The 24072-nt window shown below is 37.5% G+C and overlaps 1 protein-coding gene across 3 annotated transcripts in view; it reads right to left on the minus strand.

Moving 5' to 3' along the window:
* Window positions 1-4307: 4307 nt before the first annotated feature.
* Window positions 4308-24072, minus strand: part of MBTPS2 (membrane bound transcription factor peptidase, site 2) — a 50791-nt gene continuing 31026 nt past the window's right edge. For 2 of the 3 annotated variants that reach the window (XM_072816341.1, XM_072816342.1), the window contains 4 exons: window positions 21348-21442; window positions 20790-20985; window positions 19593-19668; window positions 4308-17492 (listed from right to left, as the gene is read on the minus strand). In XM_072816341.1, the coding sequence (XP_072672442.1) occupies window positions 17270-17492; window positions 19593-19668; window positions 20790-20985; window positions 21348-21442 (590 nt within the window). In that variant the 3' untranslated portion in view covers window positions 4308-17269. The remainder of the gene's footprint in view (window positions 17493-19592; window positions 19669-20789; window positions 20986-21347; window positions 21443-24072) is intronic. The other variant, XR_012026380.1, reaches the window with a different exon arrangement.

The raw sequence follows: 24072 nt of genomic DNA on the forward strand, positions 1-24072 counted from the left end.
CTTACCATATTGGTTCTATTTGCCTCCACAGATAGATTCCGGGAGGCTAACATGGTAAGAAATCTTACCTGCCACTGGCTGAATGTCAGATGTCCTGAGGAACTCTCGGCTGCAGCAGTGTCAGAGTGAGAGGTATCCAGCGAGTTTAAGGATTCTGCGGATTAGGCCACCTGTTGGGGAGGAAAAATTTCCTTAGCTCTTCAAGATCCTCTAGCTGGGAGGTGCCTGGGTGGCACAGTCCCTTAAGCATCCTATTCTCAGTTTTGGCTCTGGCCATGATCTCATGGTTGTGAGGTCCAGCCTGGCATCTGGTTTCCACTTTTTTACTAAAAAACCATTAAAGTCGTTCATACTTTTTTGCTTAATGATTAATTTCCTTTTGCTAATCATTTCCTAAAATCATCTCTTAGAAGTGGAATTTCTGGGTAAACAGCTTTGATTACATGAGTTTATAGGATTTGGCTTGATTTCTTTCTTCTTTCTTTTCTTTTTTTTTTTTTTTTTGGAGTCCCTGAGCAGGCCCAAATGATTTCTTTTTTTACGCTATTATAATCATGAAGCAAACAAACTTTCATATTCTGTTTTATTTTTTAATGAAAATATTTCCCGGGTAGCCCGGGTGGCTCAGCGGTTTAGCACCACCTTTGGCCCAGAGCCTGATCCTGGAGACCTGGGATTAAGTCCCGGGTCAGGCTCCCTGCACGGAGCCTGCTTCTCCCTCCGCCTTTGTCTCTACCTCTCTCTCTCTCTCTGTCTCTCATGAATAAATAAATAAAATCTTTTTTTAAAAAAGAAAATATTTCCCCACATTATCGTGTATTCTGTAAAACAATTTTTAAGTTTATCTTTTTAATAATCTCAACACCTAACATGCTGCTCGAAACCAAAACCCTGAGATTAAGAGTCACACACTCTCCCAACTGAGCCAGACAGGCCCCCCAATTTTTAATATCATTCTGTGGACATAAAGCTGAGTCAAGTTAGTCAATTTAATCTATCCATTCTACTATCTTCATTGTGGTACAGTTAGGTACTTGCTAGTTTTTCACTGGGGTAAATCACACTTTTAGGAATCTCTCTCTTTTTAAGATTTTATTTATTTATTCATGAGAGACACAAAGAGGCAGAGACATAGAAGCAGATGTCTCAGAATATCTCTATATAAAGCTTAGCATATATTTAGGATAAATTCTCAGAAAAGGAATTATTGCCTCAAAGGGGGTCATGGACACTTCTTTTCTTTCTTCTTTCTTTCTTTCTTTCTTTCTTTCTTTCTTTCTTTCTTTCTTTCTTTCTTTCTCTTTCTTTCTTTCTTTCTTTCTTTCTTTCTTTCTTTCTTTCTTTCTTTCTTTCTTTTCTTCTTTCTTTTTTCTCTCTCTCTCTCTCTCTTTTTTTTTTTTTGTAGGCTCCATGCCCAGTGTGGAGCCTAATTTAGGGCCTGAACTCAGGGCCCTGAGATCAAGACCTGAGCTGAGATCAAGAGTCTGGCACCTAATGGACTGAGGCACCCAGGCACCCCAGATATTTCTGAGGTTAGCTGATAAATATTGCTAAATTGCTTTTCCAACTGTTTACATCAATCTACATTGTAATGTGTCATGTCTCACTTAGGTTAGATGTTAGAACAACGTGATGGGCTGCAGAACAACTTTCCTTAAAGATCTTTTTTTTCTTTAAGATTTATTTGACAGAGAGAGAGAGAGAGAGCACGCACAAGCAGGGGGAGTGGCAGGCAGAGGGAGAGGGAGAACCAGGCTTGATATAGGGCTTGATACCAGGACCCCGAGATCATGACCTGAGCCAAAGGCAGACACTTAACCCACTGAACCACCCAGGCGCCCCTATATTTCCTGTTTAAATTTTAAAATAAAAAAAAAAAGAGATTTAAGAAACCTAATCCTGCATGAGAAATATTTAGTACTACTCAGGTAACAACCACAAGTAGATTAAGGTTATAAGTAGGTTGCTAAACTGAAAGCCTGCTTGATTTCTCTTCGGTCAGGAAGATCCTTTGAGAGCTCCTGTGTTGCGTGATCTCCACAGAGCTTGCATGTTTAAAAATGTGCTACTGGTATTTTTGCAGACATACAGAGGGAAGTCATTTAGCATATTCAACAATTTTGCTTTTCAGGTTGCATCCAATTACTGTATGCCTCCAGTGTCCGAAGTGTGCCAGAGGTCCTGGCTCAGAGACACTTGGGTGAATCCCTCAGGTTGTGTCTCTTCTGGGTGCCCCTTCTTGAAGTAGAGTTAGGCTGGTTGAAGAATAGCCTTTCTTCCTGGGGGCAGGTGGCCTCTGCTTTTTGGACAGACTCCTTTGACGTTCTGCTTCAGGAATGGGACTGGTGGCACGTGGTCCAGCAGCATCTCCTGTTAGACAAGGAGATGAAGGCCTTTGAGTTTCCTAGGCTGCTCCTGACCAGGCTACATTCTCTCTTGGGCTCAGAAGCCAGGTTTGCCCCCAAAGTTCTGCTGCTCCACAGAGGTAGAGGCATGGGTGTACTAGTGAGAAGGGACGGCAAAGTCTTCCCCTTCTGAATGTCACGAGTAGGTTGTAGAGCTAAAACCTGGACTCAAAAATAATTCTTATTCAACTTCTCCTCTTTTTGTCCTTTAATGTTTATAGGAACTATGTAATAATCAAATAACATGACAAGGCAAATGCGTCTTCACTATGCTAGGATGATATCAAGGATTGATGATGACCAATCATCCAGAGTTCATTCTTACCATAATGTGGTGAGTCACTTTTATTTTTCTCAGGGGAGGAAAGAAACATTACCAAACCTTCACTCACTTCATAATACTAAAAGATTTTTTCCTCTTTTTAAAGAACACTCCATATATGATTTTTACAGTGAGTAAGGAGCTAACTGTACAAAATTCATGTGCCTGGGACGCCTGGGTGGCTCAGTGGTTGAGTGTCTGCCTTTGGCTCAGGGTGTGATCCCGGGGGTCCGGGATCGAGTTCCACATCAGGCTTCCTGCAGGGAGCCTGCTTCTCCATGTCTCTGCCTCTCTGTCTCCATGTCTCTCATGAATAAGTAAATAAAACCTTTAAAAAAAAATTCATGTGCCTGCCATACTTCCAACCTGGGGAAACTTCTTATGTTATGTCTGGTCTTCCACTGTAATAGTAGAACAATTATGCTCATCCATCTTCTTATCTCCAGTAGTTGAGAGTAGGTGTGAAATTGAATGTACCATAGAGGATCATGTTCTACTTTAGAGTGGCCTTAGCCATCCGCTCAAGAGAGCTCATTGACTACTGTTATGAACTAGGCACTATGAGGGTGGCCATACCAAGGGTAAGCAGAGTCACAGCCGTCCAGGAGTTTATAAATTAGGAAGTAAATTAGGACACATGAGGTCACAGGTGAATGCCATGAGCACAAATATTTATGAAACTTGGGAGGAACACATGTTATAAAATAGATGAAGCTTGAGGACATTAGGCTAAGTTAAATAAAACAGTCACGAAAGGACAAATACTATATGATTCCACTCATAGGAGGTATCCAGAGTAAGATGGATGGTATGCCAAAGTAAATTGGTAGTTTTCAGGGGCTGTGGGGAGGGGGGGAATGGGAGTTATTATTGCTTAGTGGGTATGGAATTTCAGTTTTTCAAGATGAAGAGTTCTGGAGATGGACTGTAGTGATGGTTGCATAACAATGTGAATGTACTTAATGCAGTACAATTAAAATGATTAAAATGGCAAATTTTGTTTGTATGCCTTACTTACTACAATAAAAAAAACCCAAACACTTGAGGAGATATACCAAATTATGGTGTAACAAAGAACCTAAGACTTGGGACTAAAAGAACCGGAGTTCTCATCCTTACACTTCTACCGACTGTGTTATCCTAGCCAAATCATTTAACTTAATTAAATGTCCTAATCTATAAGGCAAAGAAAATGGTCGTAAGATTATTGGGAGAATTCAAAGTGTAACGTATGAAAAAGCCACTTAGCTAAATGTACGGGGCAATACAAAATAAGTTTTATCATGGAGGTGATGAGGGACGGTTTCATAAGGGCACTGTGATTTCATCTGGTCCTGAAAAGGTAGGGAAAAACATTTACTGAGTGACGACTGTATGACTATTTCAGTTAACATAGCAAAGTTTTGAAGGCATTACTTTCAAAAAGAAAAAATTAAAATAGAGATAATTTGCCCGAATCCAAAAAGGAGCTCTGTCAGTAAAATTCCTCATTCTTGCCATTCATAGGAAGTTGTGAAATAAAGAGCACTGAAATTGGAAATAAAATAGGAAGTTAAAAAAATAGATTCAATAAATGCAGGTTCTTTTTTTTAAAAAATCATTTTATTTTGAAGCAATTTCAAACAGAAGTTCTAAGAAGAGTACAAAGGAATAAAAAGAGTACAAAAGATTCCCTTATGCCCTTGAGATTCAACAATTGTTAACATTTTGCCATTTTGGTATTATCATCTTTCTCTCTGAACCATGTGAGAGTTAAGTTTCACACATCATGCCCCTTTAGTCTATCAGAGAGAAAAAAAATTTTCCTCTATTCTTAGGTTAATGATTTGATGTCTGCAAATTAAACTGACAAAAGACAGATGAACAAGAGAAAAACACATTGATTTATACACATAGGACAGGAGTTCACAGAGAAATGTGACTCAAGGCAATTAGAATTTGGGGCTTATCAGTCATCTAAGAGGGGATGGGTAGGGGGCAGAGGGTCACTTCTGGGAGAGTAAATACTTCTTAGAAGGAGGGGAGAGAGGGCACTTATGAAAAAAACAAATGACTTTTTGGAAAAATAAATGGGCCCCTAGAAGAAGTGGTGGGAGATATGATAGTTTTGTGTCAATGCCTGCTTGAGAAGATTAGAGGTGCTCCTGGGTAGGAGATTTATGACAGTTGAGATCCTTTGCGAAGCTCTGCTTTTAGGCAGATAAACCATTTTAGTAACTCAAATGCCTTCAGCTCAAAATCATTTTTATGCCACAGTGTCTTATTCTGGACCCTTTCAACTTCTATACTTCAGCCATGTGTTTCCTGAGAACAAAGAACATTCTCAAAATCAGGAAATTCTGCACCTGTTCTTCAAGTGCCTCTGCAATATGTCTTATCTAGAAGGGGGGTTGGCTAAACTGCTCCTTGCAGTTATATGAGGACTCCATCTTATTCAACAGAGATTTCTAGAGTGCCTACTCTGTGTCAAGCACTCTTCTAGACACTTTGGAATCAAGATAACTGTATTTGCACCCATTTTTCCTTTTTCCCCCTCTTAGAGAAGGCATCTTTCTTGGTAAAGACTATTGCTCTACTTGCACTCTAGATCCCATCTCCTCCCTTGATGATCTACTTTCTTTTACTCGGGTTCTCCCCGTCAGCACCAAAAACATATCCATGATTTTCCCATTGCTAAAACAATAACAACAATAATGACACTTTCCTCTACAGCCTACATCAAGTCCCATTTCTCCCCACCCCTTCCAAATAGAACACTGCTTTTTAAGATTTTATTTATTTGAGAGAGAGAGAGAGAGAGAGAGAGAGAGAGAGAGAGAGAATGCAAGTGTGAGCAGGGGTGGGGCAGAGGGAGAGGGGGAATCTCAGGCAGACTTGGTGCCATGCCCAGGCTCCATCCCATGATGCCAAGATCATGGCCTGAGCCCAAATCAACGGTCAGATACCCAACTGACTGAACCACCCAGGCGCCCACCCCAAAATGGAACTTCTTGGGCACATTTTCTGCATTTGTAGCCTCTCCCTGCACCCCTACCCCCCACTTCTCCATCCACTACAACCTGGCTCAGCTTTCCATGCTGCACTGAGGCTGCTCTCTCAAGATCACCTATGAACTGCTAAAGCCTGTGGACATCTGGCAGCCTCTCTCAGTAATATCTCACATTACTGACATATTGATATATTCTCTTCCGTTTTTTAAAATTTTTATTTATTTATTTATTCATGAGAGACACACACACACACACAGAGGCAGAGACACAGGCAGAGGGAGAAGCAGGCTCCATGCAGGGAGCTCGATGTGGAACTTGATCCCGGGACTCCGGGATCACACCCTCAGCTAAAGGCAGGCACCCAACTGCTGAGCCACCCCGGTGTCCCTCCCTTTGTTTTTCTAATACCAAACTCTCACTTGTGGTTTTCTTCCTAATTTTCTAAAGTTCGTTTTTCCTCTTCCTTGAACCCCTTTTTACCTATATGGTGGTGTTCCTGAGTGCTCTATCCTAGGACACCTTCTCTTTCCTTTTCATTATTCTACATTCTCTTTAGACTATCCACTCCCATGGGTTTAATTACATATTGGGGTGCATCAGCTTGTACATGGTGTCTCCAACTAATTTCTACAGAGTTTCAGACCTGTACATCCAACAATCCACTTGAAGTTTTCCCAGGCAGTCAAACTCAAGAGTTCCAAATTAAACTGCTGGGATGCCTGGGTGGCTCAGCGTTGAGCGTTTGTCTTTGGATTGAATCCCACATCTGGCTCCCTGCATGGAGCCAGCTTTTCCCTTTGCCTATGTCTCTGCCTCTCTGTGTGTCTCTCATGAATAAATGAATAAAATCTTTTAAAAAACAAAACTGAACTACTCCTTTTCTGATGTTCCCTAGCTGTTAATGGCACTGCTACCATTCAATTGTCCAAGCCAGAAACCTGAAGTCTTCTTGATTCCTTCTTGAATCTAAACTACATGAAACCATCAAACACAATGGATCCTACTTTTCCCTTGTCCTCTTCTCTCTTTCAACCTCTTCTGTCCCCATTCTATTTTATATAACCACCATCTCTTGCCAAGATTAGTGAAATAATCTCCTAACCAATTTCTTTGCCTCCAGACTTGCCTCCCTCCAATGTTTTACCCTTAGTCAAGGTGATCCACCAAAATGCAAATCTGATTATGTCACTCCCTTGCTTGAGACTTTCAATGACTTCCCATTTGCAATTAGGCTAACGTCCATAACCTATTTCTAAGACCTAGCCTCTGCCAACCTTCTTGGCTTAATCTCTTATAACACTTAGTAATGCTTAGCATATATTTATTATTTTAAAAATAAATGGTATTTTCCTTACAAAATACAAAAGAGGAAAATTGTCTTATTTATTGCTGTATCCCCAGAACCCAGGACAATGCCATGAATACAGTAAGTATGCAATAAATACTTCTTAAATGAATGAAAGAATATTTGTATCAGTTCTAGTGACTACAGAATGGGGATAAGCAAGAAAAATGGAAACTTTTAAATCCAATAACCATCTCCTGGAGTAGCATATTCACAAGAGTCATATTCTAAAATTAGGCAAATTTAAAAACCAACTACAATGATCTCAGAAGAAAAACATTTTAAATGGGGGAAAAAAGCAGTTTTCAAATTTTATAAGAAATAAAATACAAATTCATAGTATCCTAGCTACCTCTTATTTTCATGATTTTAAACCATGATTAAAAATGCATATTTTGAACAAGTAATCAAGGAATGCAGTGCTCCAAACTTAAAATCATTATATAATTAAAACAGATGAAGATAAAATACTTACTTTAAAATCAGGACATCTATTCCAAAGATAGATTTTTCTTTTTTTTTTTTTAATTTATTTTTTATTGGTGTTCAATTTACTAACATACAGAATAACCCCCAGTGCCCGTCACCCAAAGATAGATTTTTCTAACCTTTAAAGACTAATATTAAACAATCCACAGAGAGAGGAATTAAAGCTTGAAAATCTAAGAAGTAAAAAAACATTTTAATTAAGAAGTTAATAGAAATGGTACCTTTAGATAATGATATATAATGTATTAAGGATAATCTCCAGATTGCTAATCTATATTGTTTAGGAATATAGGTTAGGAATCTAATCTAGGAATGAGAAACACTATTTTAATAAAAATAAACATATCTTAGGGACGCCTGGATGGCTCACTGGTTGAGCGTCTTCCTTTGGCTCAGGGCATGGTCCTGGGGTCCTGGGATCGAGTCCCACATCGGGGTCCCTACAGGGAGCCTGCTTCTCCCTCTGCCTATGTCTCTGCCTCTCTGTGTCTCTCATGAATAAATAAATAAAATCTTAAAAAAAATACCTTAGGGAAAAAATGATTTAAGGACTCTTGTCAATTAAAGTATGAGACATATTCTCAATTCACTGTATTACTGAATTGAAAAAGTAAATGATAAATATATGCCTCCTAAATAAATAAGAATGGCTTATCAAATGAGAGATAATTTCACTTATTATTTCTATTCTTTCCAAAGGATATAAATTTATTCCTCTTTCTGGCTGGTATGAAATACCTCTTTAGATTAACCATCTCCTTTGAGATGACTGGGTTAATTAGTTGAAGATAACAAAATACAAAGTGATATTCCTACTTTGCACCAATATCAAAATACATTGCATATAAATTAATGTTTGAAAAAATGAAATCATAAAATTACCATAAAATGTTTGTGAATATTTATAAAATCTTGAGAAGACTTTGAAAACATTTTACCAAAGGTGGAAAATATAAGGCAAACCTTGACAGATCATGATATATAAAAACCTAAAAATAAGCATTAGCATTATACTTAAATGAAGTTTTAATTTATTCACATGTAACAAATCAAATAGCAGAACTGAGCTTATGATAAAAAGCAGTAAGACAATAATCACTCCCATGAAAAATGGGCAAAGGATGGGGATAAAAAAAAGAGAACACAATGGCCAATAAATACATTTAAAAATGTTCAACCTTTTTCTAATCAAAGAAATGCAAATTAAAATGAGATGCCATTTTGCATATCCAAATAAGAGAAAAAAATGTAATTGCAACAAGGATATATATATATATATATAAAATGTTCACATTTCAAGATAGGAATTTTTCTTTTAAGAGTTTCTAGAATTAACCAAATAATCATAGATACACAGAAAGATTTAGTTTTAGGTATATTCCTCACAGCTTTGTTTATAGCATTGCAAAATTATAAATAATAGAGGTTGGTTAATTATGCCATATTCAGAGGTACCTGCCTGGCTCAGTTGGTAGAGCATGTGACTCTTGATCTCAGCGTTGTGAGCTCAAGCCTGATATTGAGTGTAGACCTTACTTAAAGAAAATAAAAAGAAAAGAAAAAATTTATGCTATAGTCAGTGCTGAAATATTATATATTCACTTAAATAACACTAGAGTATTAATAACATTGAAAATTGCTTATAAACCTCAAATTTAAAAAGTAGTTTGCCAGTTAATCTATAATATAATCCGTTTTTTCAATAAATTACAATTTACTTTCATTTAACGTTTTCTATAATAAATGTGCATTTTTTTAGTAAGAAAATGTTTTTTTTTTGAAAATGTTTTTTTAAAGACTTTATTTATTTATTTATTTATTTATTTATTTATTTATTTATTTATTTATTTATTTATATTTATTTGACAGAGGGAGAGAGCACAAGCAGGGGGAGCGAAAGGCAGAGGGAGAGGGAGAAGCAGGCTCTCCGCTGAGCAGGGAGCCCAACTTGATCCCAGGACCCTGAGGATCATGATCTGAGCCAAAAGCAGATGCTCAACTAACTGAGCCACCCAGGCGCCACAGAAAACGGTTTTTCTATAAAGGTGAAAGAAATCACATTATCTATCTTCTTCTGTTCAATTCTATATTCTCTAAACTCCTGATTACCAACTTATTTTTCCCAGGTATTTCCATAACAGAAAAGGGGGTGCCCTGTACTGAAGAAGTGAACATTCTGTAAACTGCAAAGTGCTACTAATTTCCATTGTAAATTTCTGGTGATACACACCTAGAAAGAAAATTATAAGCCATTAAAGGATGGAAACAAAGTGACTGAAAGGGAAGAAAAAAATGCTAGGAATAAAGTATGAAAGTAAGGGACCTGTAAGAGAAGCTAAGGTATGGTCAAATATATTTGCAAACCCTTGTAACAAACGTGAGTCCTGAGTAATGAAAAGTAGTAAGGTGATGATTACTGCAGGGAAATATGGACAAATGATGTGAATAAAAAAAATCTACAAAAGAACACACATTAAAAAAGAAAGCTTAGCTTCTTTTCTAATTAATGCAAAAATAAAGTGAGCATGTAAAAAAATAGCTTATTTCGAAATATAATACCCTAAACTGTGCACAGAGTAGACAGCTTTCCACTGTCTGATGTAGTCCTCAAAGTCCATTCTACCTCAGATTCTCTCTCATGTTGGTTTGTCACACGGCCTCCTTCTGAGTTAAAATGTTTGGGTAAGATCAGATTTAAATGCCTAAGTTACTATCAATGGGCATACCCACAAACACAGGTTATTTTGTGGGCAAAATCTTTAGCCAACACCTTAAGTATCAAGATTTTTGGTTCATTTTGATTGGAGGAGGAAATATTTAAAAGGATCAAGGTCTGGAAGACATTCTGGACAACCAGAGTGAGCCTGAAGGCAGTGGAAGCCATGAAGGCGTATCAAAAGGAGGCAGGATCTGACACCAGTGTGGAGGGGACTATCAGGGCAAATTTGTGTCGTAATTCTGCATTGTAGGGCAGCCCCGGTGGCACAGCGGTTTGGCGCCACCTGCAGCCCGGGGTGTGATCCTGGATTCCCAGGATCAAGTCCCAGGTCAGGCTCCCTGCATGGAGCCTGCTTCTCCCTCTGCCTGTGTCTCTCCCTCTCTCTCTCTCTCTGTGTCTCTATGAATAAATAAATAAAATCTTAAAAAAATAATTCTGCATTGTGAAAATAAGTAATTTAAGTACGTAATATTTTGAGCATGCAGGTACCATATTAAGAACTTCATGTAAACTGTTTTAACAATCTTAAAAAGGAAAATACTGTTGTATTTTTAAAATAGTTCATGCTATATAGAAGAATAAACTCGGATTTCCTACCTCATAGCATATATTCTAGAAGTCAAAGATCTCACTGTGAGAGTATAACTCTAAAACAAATAGAAGAGGTGCCTGGGTGGCTCAGTCAGTTAAGTATCTTTCTTTGGCTCAGGTCATGATCTCAGGGTCCTGGGATTGAGCCCCACGTCAGGTTCCCTGCTCTGTGGGGAGCCTGCCTCTCCTCCCTCTGCCTGCTGCTCCCCCTGCTTGTGCTCTCTCTCCTTTTCTGTCAAATAAATAAATACATAAATAAAATCTTTTTTAAAAAATAAAGCAAATAGAAAAAAGTACACATTGTTATTGTGACTTTGGAACAGGACAGCATTTTTTCAGTGAATGAATCAAAATGATTCATGAAACAATCAAAACATTAATGGATTTGACTATATCAAACCAAAGGTACTTGTTCAACAACAAAACCTCATAAATAAAATTTATAGATGGGTCACAGACTGGAAAAATTATTTGCAATATCTAAAATGGACAAGACATTGATGTCTAGAGCATGGGCTGTTCTGTAAACAGTTAAATACTAAATATTTTAGGCTTTGTGGGTCATATGGTCTTTGTTGCAACTGCTCAACTCTTCAACTCTGCTTTTGTAGCATGAAAGCAGCCATACATAATATATAAATGAATGAATGTGGCTGTAGTTTTTTTTAAGATTTTATTTATTTATTAGAGAGAAAGAGAGAGAGCGAGACAGACAGGCAGAGGGAGAAGCAGGCTCCATGCAGGGAGCCTGACGTGGGACTCGATCCTGGGTCTCCATGATCACGCCCCGGGCTGAAGGTGGCACTAAACTGCTGAGCCACTGGGGCTGCCCTGTAGTTTTTTAAAAATATTGATTTATTTCAGAGAGAGAGAGAGAGCAGGGGGAGGGGCAGAGGGAGAGACAATCTCCAGCCGACTGACTCCCCACTGAGTGCAGAGCCAGAAGAGGGGTTTGATCCCAAGGTCCCAAGATGACGAGCTGAGCTGAAGTCAAGAGTCAGAGGCTCAACCAACTGAGCCACCCAGGCACCCTTGAATGTGGCTGTGTTCTAAGAAAACCTTTTTTACAAAAATAGGTGCTGAGCAGGATTTGGCTTGCAGGCTGCAGTTTGTTGACTCAATCTAGAATACACAAATTCTTATGGCTCAATAAGAAAAATTTAGTAAACTCAATGGACAATAGGCAAAAGATGTCAATAAGCAATTGGCAAAATGAAAAATCTAAATGGCTAAACAAGTATATGGATGCACAACCATATTAATCTGAGAAATGCAAATTAAAAAGAAATGCCATTTTGCAACCAACACATTTGTGAGAACATGAAAGACAATTCAGGTGGAGGAAAGGGCATGGGAAACATGGAACCCTCATGCCTTGCTGATGAGTGTCAATTACAGAGAGACATTCTGTAGAGAAATCTAGAAGTGCTAAGTGAATTTAAGTATGTGTTTCCATAATCCAAATAAAGGAGAGCTCCTTGATAAGGGGCAGCAGGCACCTTAAACAACACAAATACGTTTTCCTTATTTTGTAATTAGATACAATATATTTTTCTCATTTCACTAAAAATAGACAAAAACACCATCTAGACTATCAACTAGTCTACAGACCAGCTGTTATAAACTTTCTACCAATGTCTTTTAGACATGAAAAAAATATTAATATTCTTAGCATCTAATTCTTTTACAGTTTAGAGTTTCATATTTAAGGGAACTGGCTTTCTGATACTTGATTGAGTGCAAAATTTATATAAATCTAAGGTAAAGCAAATTTCAATTTTGTAGGATGGACAGCCAATTACAGGGTTCTATTCTTAGATCTTTCTGGGTTTTTCCCTCCCCTAAAGTGTCAGGAACACATCAAAAGAAAAATTTGAGAAATGGTCAGTTAATAAGAAGGGACAATTATTGAATATTTATCAGTCTTTAGCTAAATAAAACTAAGATATCAGGATGTTTTTGTCTTTCTTCATTGGGAAATTAAGTTAGACAATATAACCTGTTTGGTAATTAGAATTGCAACTTCCTTTAGCCATTTTTTTCCTACCTCCATCTTGAGTATAATCTATTGTGGCATTAAGTTTTGAAAGAGAGGCTTTCCTTTCAATGAATTCATTTACCATGGTCTGATAAAATATACAATGGATTATTCAAATAGCATGGCCAAAATAGCAAGAGTAGCTTGCAAATACACTGATCAAAAAGGCATATTGTCTCAAAGAAAATATATCCACCTGCTTTATCTTTTTTTGGGGTGGGGGAACAGGGAGAGGGAGATGGAGAGGGAAAGAGAATCTTAGTAAGCTCCACACCCAGTGCAGAGCTTGACACAGGGCTCAATCTCACAGCCTTGAGGTCATGACCTTAGTTGAAATCAAGAGTAGGATGCTTCACCGACTGAGCCACCCAGGTGCCCTCACATGCTTTACCATTTTTTTTAAGATTTTATTTTTTAAGTTATTTATAAAGATTCTATCCATTCATTTGAGAGAGAGAGAGAGAGAACACTAGCACAAGCAGGGAGAAGGGTCAAAGGGAGAGGGAGAAGCAGACTCCCTGTAGAACAGGGAGCCCGATGTGGGGCTTGATCTCAGGACCCCGAGATAATGACCTGACCCAAAGGCAGATGCTTAACTGACTGAGCCACTCAGGTGCCCAAAGATTTTATTTTTAAGTAACCTCTACACCCAACATGGGACTTGAACTCACAGCCCTGAGATCAAGAGTTACATGCTCTACCAACTGAGCCAGCCAGGCACTCCTCTACATGCTTTAACTTAAAAAAGACTTGTTATTTAACTCTATTCCAGCACTGAAAACCACTTCAGAGTTTTAAAAAGTTGTGAAATAAATAAAACATTTTTATCCCAGTCTTTTATCACATGTTCATTTGCTTAAAAGTTTAGATTATACTAAAGCCTATGTATACTTTCATTTGAAGAGTCATTAAAAGAAAAATAGTTTACAGTTAACTGTATACATTAAAGAGGTGAATTTTATGGTATTTAATTATATCTCAAGCTGCTAAAAAAAAAGTGGTTTAGATAATCAGTAACCTAGTCTTGTGACTCTTAACTATAGTAGAATGGGATGAGAGGCAAAAAGGAATGGAATGATGCTAGCCACTTAGGATTTGGGCTAAACTTCCAGCCTATTTTATCTGGCCTTTAGGTAAACTAGAAAGAGAATATGTACCTGTGGGGGGGTGGTGGTGGAGGGGGTAGAGACAGAAAGAGAGAGAGGGAGGGAGGGGGAGAGAGAGACAGAGAGGGGGAGAGAGAGAGATTGAAGCTGGCTCTAAGGACAAGGGAGGAAGTGCTAGAGCAAAAGGTCAAGACGAACTGAATGTGATAATTGAAATAGTTTTCCATGAATTCCTAAGAAACAGACTCAGAGAACACTTCTGTCAGACACTATTAAAAGGAAATGTGATAGTCCTCTTTCTTCATCCATAAACAGGCCATTTCCGAAACAGTAGTGAGACCACAGGAATCTCATTTAAAAAAGACTTCTTTCTGTGGCCTGCAACAACTTTCATATACAGATTGCTTGGGTTGAAAACTGAAGGTTGTTCTTAGAAACAGGAATTTAAAAACAACAAAGATCATAATGTATGTGAAGGGAATAATTTTGATAGAAAAGAATACATTTTTTTTAAAAGACAACACACTGATATGATAAAACATAGAGTGCTGGTACACATTTATTCTTTTATTGCTAAACATCAAATGCCAGCAACTATGGTATCTTCAAGTTAAATACTAAGAATGAATTACAGCACAGTCGAAAGATCTGTAGGAAAAAAATACCTGTGCACCATTAATTAGTATGTGGACATTCAATAAATACCATAGTACAAACTGATGACCAAGAGCCATGTATCCATGAAGTGCTTGTTTAAAATTTGCTGTTAGCATAGATGACAATGACCCTATAAGAGCGATTATCAAAAGGTCAAGTTTAACTGCATGTCTTTTCAAACTGAGATGAAAAGAATATATATGTCCTTTACACATTATAGGTGATTTAAAAAACCTTCGAAAATGTAAACAATGTAGAGTAGGAACACTAAAAATAAAGTTGTACTGTTGAACAACATGTCAACACAGAAAGAACATCTTCAAATTCTCAAAGTAATTCCTTTTTTCTAATTGCTTTACAGAAACCCAAATGGATTATTTTCATAAAGATGATAATATACCAGGGACACAAAGACCTTTCATTTTTTGTTAACACATATTTATAGTAAATATTCAATAATACTATTGATAGCTTACTTAAATAGAAACATGCTTTTCTAATCCATAAATAACAGTATTCATCACCCATTCAACCATATTTATTAAGTATTTATGATGTCTCATGCACTGTGCCATGGATGCAAAGATGAGTATGGCTTGGCCTTTGCTCTAGAAGTGCCCACAATAAAGCTGAAGAGACAACAGGTAACATTCCTTTCTTACACAATGAGGCCATCTCTATACAAATGTGAATGACCTGCTCAATATCCTAATAAGAGTGGTTCCTAAATCCTGACCCTATGGAGCAACAGACCAAGATGTTCATATGCTACAAGAAAATGAGGTGTCTGGTTGTTGTTGTTGTTCCCCCCTCCCCCCCCCCCAGAAAAAAGAAGGAAATTAATGGTTAGAATTTTCTCTCTTAAATTTTTTTCTCTGTTTTAAAAAATTGACCTGCATATATACAACATGTTCATTAGTAAACTGCTTGGTTCATGTAATCAAATTAATTATGCAAGTATTTCATGGCATTCCCTAAGCTCTACTACCTAAGCTGATCTGGGCTCTCTGCTAATAGAATTTGATCTTGAATGACTATCTACCTAAGAATACGACAACCACCTTTTTTCTGGGATAAATAAATAACTTGTACAGTTTTAGTAGTGGTAATAACTGATGACCTCAACTCATTAATAAAATATCAACATTATATTCAAGAAATAATTTCTATTTAAGAAGGCAGGCAAACTTGCAATACAGTCTATAAAGAATTTGTTTAAAATGATTAAAAACTTTTAGTGCCTGAAGAGCAGCTCAACAATCAGAAAAAGGTGAACTCCATGGAATGACTCACTTAGTGAAAAAGTTGGGTACATGGCTGTTAATGTTGAGTTTATGAGGGAAGCACATAGTTTATGAGTTTATGAGGGAAGCACATATTCTTCATCAAAAATAGCATGCTTAGACGCTTGGAAGACCAATAGTTTCACAGTGGCCTGTTGACTTCCTGGATCTTCCAGGGCTGTATCTCCAGTCCAAAAGGCCTGGAATTAGTTAGGGCTCTTTTGGGCTTAAGAGTCAGTTCCCAGGCTCTGGCAAATTCACATCTGTACTCACATGCAGCCATTCTCACTGTACTACCAAGTCTTCTGTGGACCCATCGAGGTAGCTTAGGAGAAAGATGGAAAGCAAGGACTGAGTGTTTAATTACCCAACACAGAGAAACATGGAAGCTGCTGGTGAGGACAGACTATTGTTAAGAGCCTAAGCTCCTTGAAGACAGGAACCCAGGACTTAGGCCCCAGATAACCCCAGCAGCACAAGAGAAAATGTCTACCCTGGAAAAGTTCTGAGCTTCAAAGCTTTGTATAGAATGAGACCCAGGACTGCAGCAGATCTGTCTCATGATCTGTTAGAAGACCAGGCTCAGTTCCGACATTCAACTTTAACTGTGTCAGCTCACGTGCTGCAAGTGGAAGATACTTTTTGCAGCTCACTCGGAATGTCAAGGCTGGCTAGTGCTGCCATATGAGACTACAGAGACACATTATCAAAGAGGCAATTCTTGTGAGGCAAAGCATGGGTCACTGTATGCCCTACTTCCTACTTGGTTCACTTATTTGGTATCATTTGACAAAGATTTTCCCTTTCATGTCAGCAGATTCTTTCATAGAATTTTATTAATTGTAATTAGACCTCAGTTGTCAGAGTACAAAATAATATACCAATAAATCTTAAGATACTTTTCAAAGTAAGACAAAGGATAAGAGATATAGGCCAAGAAAATGCTCACCCTTCCTCTTGGCCAGAATCTGGTCTTCTTCAAATCTGGATTAATGATGCTTTTTAAAAAAGTTTTCCTTGATTAATTCTACTCAATTTTGTCCTCCTTTACACTACCGCAATATGATAGGAGTCACACAAAATGCTTTTATGTGAATTTTCACTTGTTTAGAAATTGTTCTGCAAGCATCCGAAGTTTGTTAAGTTCAGTCTTTAAAAGTAGAATGTAGTCAGGACCATGCCTTTCATTTCTTCTTTTTATCCCTCATCCCAGAGTTCGGATATTCTGATACAGGAGGAGCTTAAAGTTGTTGGTTAAAACGTAATTTTAAGGAAACGCTTTCTATTTCATATAAAGTATCATTCTGCCAGATGAGTGCAAATATTACCGTGCCGTAACCATCCAGAGTCCCAGGGTCACGTTGGCAGCCAAGAGTACACTGCCTCCAAGCAAGATGAAAAATCCTATCAGATCTTTGATATCATTGTCTCCAATCACTGAGGTAAGGGTAGCATCTAGGAAAGAGTTTAAAATCCACTGACCATCCAAAGCAAAACAGGGCACTGCATTGACAATAGCCAGAGCTCCTGAGAGGGAGATCAGGTACCTGGTTAAAATGAGTTAAGGAGCTGATTGTGAGGTCTGAGTGGAAACCACATTATCTAGTAGTCAAAAGAAGATATTTTACTAGAACTGCATTTGAGATTACAGTTGACTTCCCTCTTTTCTTTAAACTTCTGCCCACTAGCATAGGATATTCCTTCTTAGATTTCTAGCATTTATTTATTTTTTAAAAGATGTATTTGAGAGAGACAGAGAGAGAGAAAGAGAGAGAGAGCAAGTGTGTGGGTGAACATGGGTAGGGGCAGAGGGCGAGAATCCTGAAGCAGACTCCCTGCTGAGCAAGAAGCCCCATGGGGGGGGGGGGGCTTGATCCCAGGGCCCTGAGACCATTACCTTTGCTGCTCAAAAGACTGAGCCACCCAGGCACTCCAGATCTCTACTATTTCAAACAAATTGTTTATATTATCTCAAAGCTCAAAAACTTTGACTAGAAAAATAAAGGCCAATCATTTGTAAACTAAAGCAATCTATAACAACTCAGAGGAAGCCTGAGTCTTTGTAATCCTTTAATGACACAATGAGGGAAAGGAATGTGGAAGCAATTAGAAATAAGGGAAAATTACTTTTTGATCCTTACAAAGTATTAACTTAGGAAACAAAGATCTTGGCCCCTTCAACACTATTTTACTATTATCTATAAGGCTATAGCATAAATATAACTATAGCATAACTCTATTTTATCATCTATAAGCTTATGTATATCACAAATCTGAGACAAAGTTGCAATCTACATGGTACCGTCTTTTTTTAAGATTTTATTTATTTATTCATGAGAGACACAGAAAGAGAGAGAGAGAGAGAGAGAGAGAGAGAGAGAGTGAGAGAGAGGCAGAGACACAGGCAGAGGGAGAAGCAGGCTCCACGCAGGAAGCTCGACATGGGACTCGATCCCAGGTCTCCAGGATCACATCCTGGGCTGAAGGCAGCGCTAAACGGCTGAGCCACCCAGGCTGCTCTACATGGTACAATCTTGATTGTACGTATTTTTCAGTAACTGCTCATTTGTTTTCTCTTTCATTTTTTTGCAAATTATTGAGGAAGGAAATGAAAATGATTAAAAGTATCAAAAATATGTATTGTGCACCTGAAACTGATGTAACACTGTAAAATTAACTATACTGCAATTAAAAAAGAACCAAACTTAGTAATTTAAAATCTAGAAAGTAAAAAAGAAAAAAAAAGTGACAAAAATAAAGATCCCTTGTAAACTGTTCAGTTTGTTCAAATTCTTCATAATGGTGAATTTTAGGGCAGCCCGGGTGGCTCAGCGGTTTAGCGCTACCTTCACCCGGGGGCGTGATCCTAGAGTCCTGGGATGAGTCCCGCATCGGGCTCCCTGCGTGGAGCCTGCTTCTCCCTCTGCCTGTGTCTCTGCCTCTCTCTCTCTCCCTGTGTCTCTCATGAATAAATAAATAAAATCTTTTAAAAAAATGATGAATTCTAAAAAATCAAGTTTTATATTCAAACTTAATATGCTAAGGAACCCAAGATTTTGTCCTCTGAATTGCTATTTTAATACCGGAAACTATTTACTCATTCCTCCATGGAGTCAGAGCGGACAGGCTCAGAAGGCAGAATTCAGCACCTCGGTAGTAACTGAAGCTTTCATTCTTTATAAACTTACTAAAAGGTCTCAGATCTGCAAATTCAACTCCCAATTTATGGTCTGGGTTTCCTCCCTTCCATATCTTAACTTTTCTTCCTCCCTGATAGATCTCTCGCCTTGTAACTTCATTCCTAAAATCTGATCTTTTTCATCGTTAAAGTCTCCTTTGGGGCAGCCTGGGTGACTCAGCGGTTTAGCCCCGCTTTCAGCCCAGGGCGTGATCCTGGAGACCTGGGATCCAGTCCCACATCGAGCTCCCTGCATGGAGCCTGCTTCTCCCTCTGCCTGTGTCTTTGCCTCTCTCTCTCTCTGTTTCTAATAAATAAATAAAAATAAAATCTTAAAAAAATAAAGTCTCCTTTGTAGTTGTTAGCAATCAATCAATACTTCTAAGGTCTATGCGGTCCTATTCAAGGTAAGCCTGATCATCTTCCAGATAACACCTTTTAAAAACATTCTTCATACCAGAAAGGATACTTGACAAATGTCTCCACAACGACAGGCAGATCTATGCTTAGAAAGTTGAAACGTGGAATAAAGCTGGTGATGCTCACTAAAAACAAAACAAAACAAGAAAAACAAAAACAAAAACAAAAAAAAGGAATAATGAATATTGTTCATACAGCTAAGCAACAGTTTATAAATTTTTCCATACGGTCAAAAATTGGGCTAGCCTATTAAATTGGTTGAGAAAGCCCTTCCCAAACATATGTAGGCAGCCTATATGCTCCACATATAAAAACCATCAATTATTCTAGAATACCTAATAAATACAGTGGACTACAGAAATTCAGGTCCCAGTGTGTACTTATATTTGGAGGTGAGAATAAGTTAAAACTGACTATATGCCAAGTATGACTACCAAATACAGGGACTAACTTAAAAACTATGCCAGAATTTATCAAGAGTCCTTATCCCTCAAAAAGGTATAACCCTAAAGTCACGTTTACTCTATTAATAAATAAGAATGATCCAGGTTGTATCTCAGGATATGACTATGAACCAATAAGAGCCTTTTAAAGAGTAACATAAAACCTACATGTTCATCAACTGATGAATGAATAAAGAGAATGTGGTATGTCCATACAATAGAATATTTGGCCATAAAAAGGAAGGACATACTGACACATGCTACACAACATGGATGAACCTTAAGGGCATTATGCTAAGTGAAAGAAGTCCGTCACAAAATATTTTACTTACATGAAATGTGCAGAACAGGAAAACTTAGAAAGAGAAAGTAGATTAGTTGCCAAGGGTTGGGGAGAAATGAGAAGTGATTCCTAATGGATATGGGGTTTCTTTTTGGGGTCATGGAAAATATTCTAGAACTAGATTGTGGTGATGGTTGTACAACTCCAAATATATTAAAAAGTCTTCAACTGTACACTTTAAAAAGGTCTAATATATGGTATGTAAATTATATTTCCATACAACTGTTATAAAAAAAAAGGAACTTAGACATGGGATGCAGTTCCATCTTGCTTCATAAATTCAGATTATTTTCCCAATGGTAAATTTCATATAACACTTAAGAACAAGTTAATAAGACTTTGAGAAGTGGCCATATTTACAATAAATAAAATTAACACATGGATTTGTACTGAGTTTCTACCATGGAGAATATATGCCATCTTAATGATTTTCTGAGGGTTGACCACAATAAATACTCACCTGTGTAGTGAAGGTGCAGTGGATGGCCTACATACAACATATCAATTTGAGGTGGATGTTTCACTTTTATTAAGCGAGTGTGAGTTTCCAAAGAAGGTATTATACAGAAACTTGAACTTGAACTTTTTTTACAATCTTTATTGGTTCTACAAACTTGTGTGGCTTCAACTGCTTTCCGGGCAGGTAGGCATGTGTGCTATGAATAAAATATTAAGTAGTCAATACTAAAAATAACTCACTAGCAAGAAAACCAGAAAGTTGTAGCTCTTTAATATCTTTTATGTCACAGAGTATATAAGGAACAAAGTTCACATAGAAGAAATGCCATTTATGCTCACCTACAATGAATTAGATTCAAGTATTCCACTTTGGCCAAATAAGATATTATACCTATAAACTGTTAGAGTCTCAGATGAAATGTGACAAGTGAAATGTAGAAATTTTAATAAAATGACACAAAGCAAAATGGAAAAGTTTTCATAGATTCCATTTTAGTTCTATATAATTATTTTGTAAAAATTATATCAGACAAGCAAGACTTCTTCAGGGACAACTCACCAAACGCTTATTAAAGTTATTTCTGTAGGAAAAGCACACATCTGTGAGGCTGTGATTGTTACAGCATTCAGTCGAACCATCTAGCCGTTTGTACGCTAAAGAGAAATAATTTATTAGAATCTGTTATATAAAAGCAATTTGTAATAAACATTTTGCTTTCAAGACAAAAAAGAGTAAGTAAAATGCACATGAATTTGGAAACAATTGTATGATTCAGAGTTCAGTTTGACAGGCTACTTGATGCTGTGATTTTATGCTACAAAAAAGGACATGATATTACAAAAAGAGAGGTGTCCAGTTTGGAATCAAGAAGCAGCACTTACCACCCTAGGTTACCTATCTTCATATAAACTTACCGACTGATAAAGCTGAAGTTCTAGGGTCTCAGTAGGTTTTGCATTAACTCCAGCAGGTCAAGCACAAATATTTAATGAGCCACTCTTAGCTGCCATAATGCTACTGATCCAGTATTACTAATGAGTTCCTGTGCTGTAGTATTAGCAGAGTGGGTAAGAGGATGCCAAGAGACTCTCATCCCTAAAGACATCCCTGTTCTATCAAATATCTATCTTACCTCCATGCTTACTTTGGGGCTTTCCTCATAAAATCGGGACAGTCCAATATGACCCCAGAGATGTGCAATATTTTCCTGCATACCAGTAATCCAGTTACCATTTTTGTAAGACCATGGAAACACGGCAACTGTTTACTCCCATTATACATTTATTTTTAAAAGTTCTTTGGTAGACTGCCTCACTTGTATCTAGGGCAGGATCGAAAAACTAAGTTACTGATACAGGCGAGATAAAAAACTATTTCCATGTATTTATTTTGGAAGGTTTCCTGTATTCAGCAAATCAGATTTGTAAAGTATAAATTGATGTGTAGCAGGGACCAATTAAACTTAGAACCTTATATTTACACTACTATACTCAGATGTGCTGAGGAAGACAGCAAAGTTACTACAGAACTATCGAGAAAATAATTTTAAAAAGGTATATTTTCTAGTACCACAAAAAGCTTCTCTATTATAAGAGTGTCTTTAGGAGCACTGGTGTGAAAATGCTAGTTGATATGCAATGTGATTTTATAAGGATTTTGTATGTTTGCCATTGGTTGTTTTTAAACAGGTTTTTAAAAAATTTTATCTATTTAAGTGATCTCTGCACCCAATGTGGAGCTTGAACTCCAGACCCCGAGATCAAGAGTCAGATGCTCTACTGACTGAACCAGCCAGGAACCTCAAAACAGCTTATTTTAAACTAGGTTATTTGAGGGGTGCCTGGTTGGCTTAGTTCATTAAGTGTCCAACTCTTGACCTTAGCTCAGGTTGTGATCTCAGGATTGAGTTCAAGCCCTGCATTAGGCTCCATGCCCAGCGTGGAGCCTACTTAAAAAAAAAAGGGAAAAACTCCCAAAACTAGGTTATTTGAGGAAGACATCTTGCATTGGTTAGACTGTCACTATTTCTCCTTGACCAACATAAAATGAAGAACAAAACAGAGGTGAAATAAACTAGCTAATAAATCAGTTTCTCCTGTGCATTGCTTGGCTGTGTAGGTAGTTTTGTTTTCTCAGTGTAACTTAATAGGTATTTAAATTTTGGATGATGAGTGGTCTTTGAAATATGAAAGCAAACTGTGACTATCTAATGGCACAGACAAACCTGTGCCTGTAATCATTCATCAGCCCTAATGGTAAAGTACAAGGTAAAAAGCTGTTTAGGATTTTTTATTTTTTACCAATCCAGGCTACAGTTTCAGTGCTTTCTCTGATCAGCTGCCAAGTCCTGCCAATTTTTACCTCATTATTTTTCTCCCTATATATATTCCCATTTGAGGGTATATTCTATCTCCTTCTCATCTGACCCATTTGAAGAACCCAAGTAAGTCTTGTTTGCTCACCATCTGGCTAGCATATGCAAACCTTTGCTATATACTTAATGCTTCCAATGTAGATTAACCTTCCGATGTAGAACTATGAGAATGGAACTCCTCTAATCTAATTCAAAACTTCCAAAGACTGCACTGGCTCCCAAATAATGTCTAAATTCCACAGACTAAAAGAGAGAGACTTCAGCTTTTTTATTACCTTATCTCATAATATTATCTTGCTGAACCATATTACTAGTAGTTCCCTGACTGCTTTCTAGTCTATAGTACCAAGGTTCATTTCTGTCTTGGCCTCCTGAAATTAAATTCACCGTTGAAGGCCCAACTCAAGGGTTGCTGCTATAAAACTTGCCCTCATCTTCTCAGGAAAGAGTGATCACCACCAACTCCCATAACTCCCACAAATTCTTGTCATTATCTACAATTAACTTTGTACTGTAATAATGGTCTGCTTCTTTTTTTAGGTTTTTATTTAAATTCCAATTAGTTAACATACAGTGTAATATTAGTTCCATGTGTAAAATATAGTAATTCCACACCTCCATACATCACCTGGTGCTCATCCCAAGAGCCACCTTAATCCACATCAGATGGCCTGTAATCTTTGAGCTCCTTGAGAAAAGTTTCTCAATCTTACATAGGTGCATAACTCAATATACACTGAATACACAAATTCTATGCCATTTGCCTTTGTATTAGTAATTATTTAGAAAATTTACATCTGATGCTTGATCACTAACTTTTCTTGGAGAAATGTATACAATACAGAATTGAAAGTCAAGAATTTGATATCACTTTTGATACAGCATATCTGGCAACACAAATGCTTAAAG

Source organism: Canis lupus, chromosome X (assembly GCF_048164855.1).
Source record: "Canis lupus baileyi chromosome X, mCanLup2.hap1, whole genome shotgun sequence".
In the NCBI taxonomy this organism is placed as follows: domain Eukaryota; kingdom Metazoa; phylum Chordata; class Mammalia; order Carnivora; family Canidae; genus Canis; species Canis lupus.